The sequence below is a fragment of the Aplysia californica genome, unplaced genomic scaffold, assembly GCF_000002075.1.
Source record: "Aplysia californica isolate F4 #8 unplaced genomic scaffold, AplCal3.0 scaffold00041, whole genome shotgun sequence".
NCBI classification, from domain to species: Eukaryota; Metazoa; Mollusca; class Gastropoda; order Aplysiida; family Aplysiidae; genus Aplysia; species Aplysia californica.
In genome coordinates this window covers 785,016-788,854 of record NW_004797311.1, presented here as the reverse complement: position 1 = coordinate 788,854, position 3,839 = coordinate 785,016, and the positions used below count along the sequence as shown (strand labels likewise).

General features: G+C 43.5%; 1 protein-coding gene across 1 annotated transcript in view; it reads right to left on the bottom strand.

The window, feature by feature from the left end:
• LOC101848496 (heparan-alpha-glucosaminide N-acetyltransferase) overlaps positions 1 to 3,839 on the bottom strand; it is a gene marked incomplete at its 5' end in the record, with an annotated part of 21,670 nt that overhangs the window by 9,114 nt on the left and 8,717 nt on the right. The window contains 3 exon segments of the mRNA XM_013079133.2: positions 852 to 964; positions 1,906 to 2,054; positions 3,046 to 3,153. Coding sequence (XP_012934587.1) covers positions 852 to 964; positions 1,906 to 2,054; positions 3,046 to 3,153 — 370 coding nt within the window.

Sequence of the window (3,839 nt, the reverse complement as noted above, 5' to 3'; positions counted from 1 at the left end):
ACATGTTCACTTGAAGTCTGAGTTATGTAGTATCCCGGTGTGGAAATAAGGACACAATTTCGTGTCACGCTGAGAAAAATCAAACAAACAAACAAATATGTTTTCTGTTGGGGCGTGATGTTTTCTTACCTTGTAGCACTCGTCAGATTGCGCCCAAATTTGTATTTCGAAGTTGACAGTTGAGTTGATGGTGAGCCATGCTCTGTCCAGTTCTCGCTCTTCTTCCTCTTCCTCTTCTTCTACTTCCATCGACTCATTAGCGAGCATGGCGTTGTAGGAAGCGATGAACTGGTGGTACCGGTCATTTTGCCGCACTGACGGCTCAGTTTCCGGTTGTGGCTGAGGTAGAGGCTGAGGGTCTGGGGTGGATGATACTTCCTGGGACTGGACATTGCTGGACAACACACCTGGGTTGGTTATTCAGAAAGTTAAATTATATATATATATATATATATATATATATATATAAATTCCAAAATAGATTTCTCCTTCCCATCTTCAATCCTATTAAAATCATTCTCGATATTGCTCTTCCATTCACCATAGTGTGGACCTCCGATCTAGCTTCCATCTCAGAGCAAAGAGTGCGGTGAGCGATGAAAACGTTCGTCATCTCAGAGTTAAAGAGTGTGGTGAACAATGGAAAGGTTCGAACAACCCAAGTTCCAGAATGTCCTGCGGGGGAACTGGAACAGTTAGCTCAGACCTTTGTTAAGCATGATAACGACTCCGCCAACGATGCGGCTGTAACAGTTCTGTACTATTCCCTAGAAAGAAACTACAACATCCAACACAAAATCTAAGGCAACACCTCACCCCTCCCCTTTTTGTATTCTGCTCCGTTTCCGTACCTGATGTGAGTCAAACTTCCTTGAGCAACAGAAGTGGATGAGAGAGGAGATGAGGTAGGTCAAGGCCAGACGCTGCAGCACCCCCATCACCCTCACCGTGGGCAGGTCGGCGACTGGACAAAGTGGAGTACAAGACACATTACTTAGCTGAGATTTGAATTGGTTCACTGTCTATTGATTGGTCGATCGGTTGGTGAGTGGTTTGTTAGTTGGCTGGCTGGTTGAATGGTTGGTTGGTTGGTTGGTTGGTTGGTAAGAAAATAGCTAGTCAGTTTGTTGGTTGGTAGGATGGTTGATTTTTGGGGGGCTTTTTAAAAGTGATTTTGAGAGAGAGGAAATGGCTGACTAAGCGAATGTGTGATGTAAACTGATTGATAATGGTTATGAAAATTGGTTGATTAGCTAAGAGGAAAACACCGGCGGGATCAACGATGCAACTAAGTGAAATTCAAAAGACAAACAGAAAAGACAAATCATCAATGTTGTGTGACATTGTTTGTATGTATTTGTGTGAGTGTGTGAGCGCGTGCACACGGGTGTGTGTGTGTGTGTGTGTGTGTGTGTGTGTGTGTGTGTGTGTGAGAGTAAAAGACAAAGATAACATAGAAGATGAAAACAAGGGGGGAAAATACGTTTCGCGGTTGACAAGCCGTGTCTATTTATTCTTCCTGTTATTATGCGCCTTGCTAATGTTTTGCTTTTAAGTAATTCAAAGCAGTTTTTTGTTTGTTTCCGGGAATAACATAACCGTTAGTATTTTAATATCCTTCTAGCATAAAAGTCTCTTATCTTGATTTTTAATAAAAATGTTTTACGCCCTCATTGGTGCAATTTAGATCATTAAAGAGAAGGGCTCGACCCAACACACCAGTGCCAATTTGGGATGAGAGAGAAACGATGTCCAAGCAGTAAGACCTAGATATTCTGTTTTAAAACGTCCCAAAACGGAATTCGAACTCAGGTCTTCTTCGTGCGATAGCTAAGCACCTAACCGCTACACCAAGGACGCCGGTATATAAGTTTCTAACTGGTGCCAACATAAAGGACGATGTACCGTAGTGGTGAGTGGCCAGTACAAATCCCACGACGAAGATCTTGGCGGAACGATACACAATTCTCCATGTGATCCTTGGCACGCTCCAGCCTTTGTTGAACATGCTCTTGAAGGAAAAGTTCATGGACGCTCCCATAATGAATACAAACCTTGAAGAAGAAAAAAAGATGTAGAAAAAAAGAAGAAAAAGGGTGGCCGAGGGGAAAAGGCCGAGGGGGATCTTAAGTAGATCAAAGTTTCACTTTATCAAAGAAATCATAATTTTGCACCTGTTGTGCGATATTTAATACACAAACTAACCTGTAGATGAACAGGTTCTCAGGAAAAAAATTGAAAAATGGGCCATCAGACATGTAAGTTCATAAGATGATAAAGACAGATATAATTTGACTACTCTTGAAACTGAGGAGAACAAGTAAACAGACAAACTGAGGGCAGACAGAAAGGTTGAAGGACGATCATACTGTGATAGCATACTAACAGACTAACAAAGATACAGGCTGGCAGATATGGTGTAGCGAAAAAAGGAAAACAAAAAGTTTTTGTTGTGTGCAATCTCTTCCCTGTCTGTCTGTCTGTCCGTCTGTCCGTCTGTCCGTCTGTCCGCCTGTCCGTCTGTCCGTCTGTCTATCTGTTTGTCTGTCTGTCTGTCTGTCTGTCTGTCTGTATGTATGTATGTATGTATGTATGTATGTATGTATGTATGTATGTATGTATGTATGTATGTATGTATGTATGTATGTATGTATGTATGTATGTATGTCTCTCTGTCTCTCTCTCTCTTTCTCTCGTTCTCTCTTTCCCCTCCCCCCTCTCTTCTCTCTCTCTGTCTCTGTCTCTGTCTCTGTCTCTCTCTCTCTCTCTCTCTCTCTCTCTCTCTCTCTCTCTCTCTCTCTCTCTCTCTCTCTCTCTCTCTCTCTCTCTCTCTCTCTCTCTCTCTCTCTGTCTTGTTGTCTGTCCATGTATTTTGCCCTCTATCTTTCAAAACATCTCCCTCTGCGCCTCTTGCTCTCCCTGGCTCTCTTTCTCACACAAGCAAACACAAAAACACGGACGAACAAACAGAGAACTGGGCAGAGAAGGGGAGTTACTGATGGCCGAAGCACACACTTCTTGTGTCCATAACCCCGGGGAACTCACCAGGGGAAGACAAGGTCAGCCACATGAACGCCGTTCCAGGGCGCGTGCTCAAAGAACCAGTATCCTCCTCCGCCATAGTTCACGAAGATCATCAACATGAGCGTGAACCTGCAAAACCAACTGTCACTCAGACAAGCTCGTGCGGTGGTGTTTGATCATGAAACGAGACGAATAGCAACCATTTTTAATTTGGCCACAGCGAGACAGAGGGCGAGGGCAGAGGTGCACGTTCTATTTGCCTTTCCTCTTTTGTCCTCTTACTTTTTCTTTTCGGCAAAAAAGGCGCAGGGTGATTAGAAAGCGTTGTGAACATGAATCTTTAAACCTGACTTTGTTCAAGATTTGACCAGCTCTTGCTTTAACATATTCTGTTTGTCAACCTGGCGTGTTTGTTTGTCTATTTGTTTGCTTGTTGTTTTGTTGGGTTTTTTTGCCCCTCGGGACAGGAGGTACATATATATGTTTGTTCAAAAGCTTTCCTTTTTACCCTTAAGCTTGATTAACCATCCAGTTTACATCAATTCGCGATATGCCACCCACACTGACAATATTACATGCTATAAACGATTGCGACAGCGCAGTGCCTGCTAGCCATTTGCTGCTGAGTAAGTAAATAAAAGCCAGCGTCTGTGGTGTAGTAGTCAGGCGCTTCTCTGGGGCATGCAGGAGACAAGAGTTCGATTTGCGTGTGGGGAGAGTTTTTTTTCAAGAGAATCCGTTTTTCTACTGGAATGCCATATCCCTCTCAGCCCTGTTTGGCGCTGATAGGCAGGATCGGAAGCCCGCATCCTAAA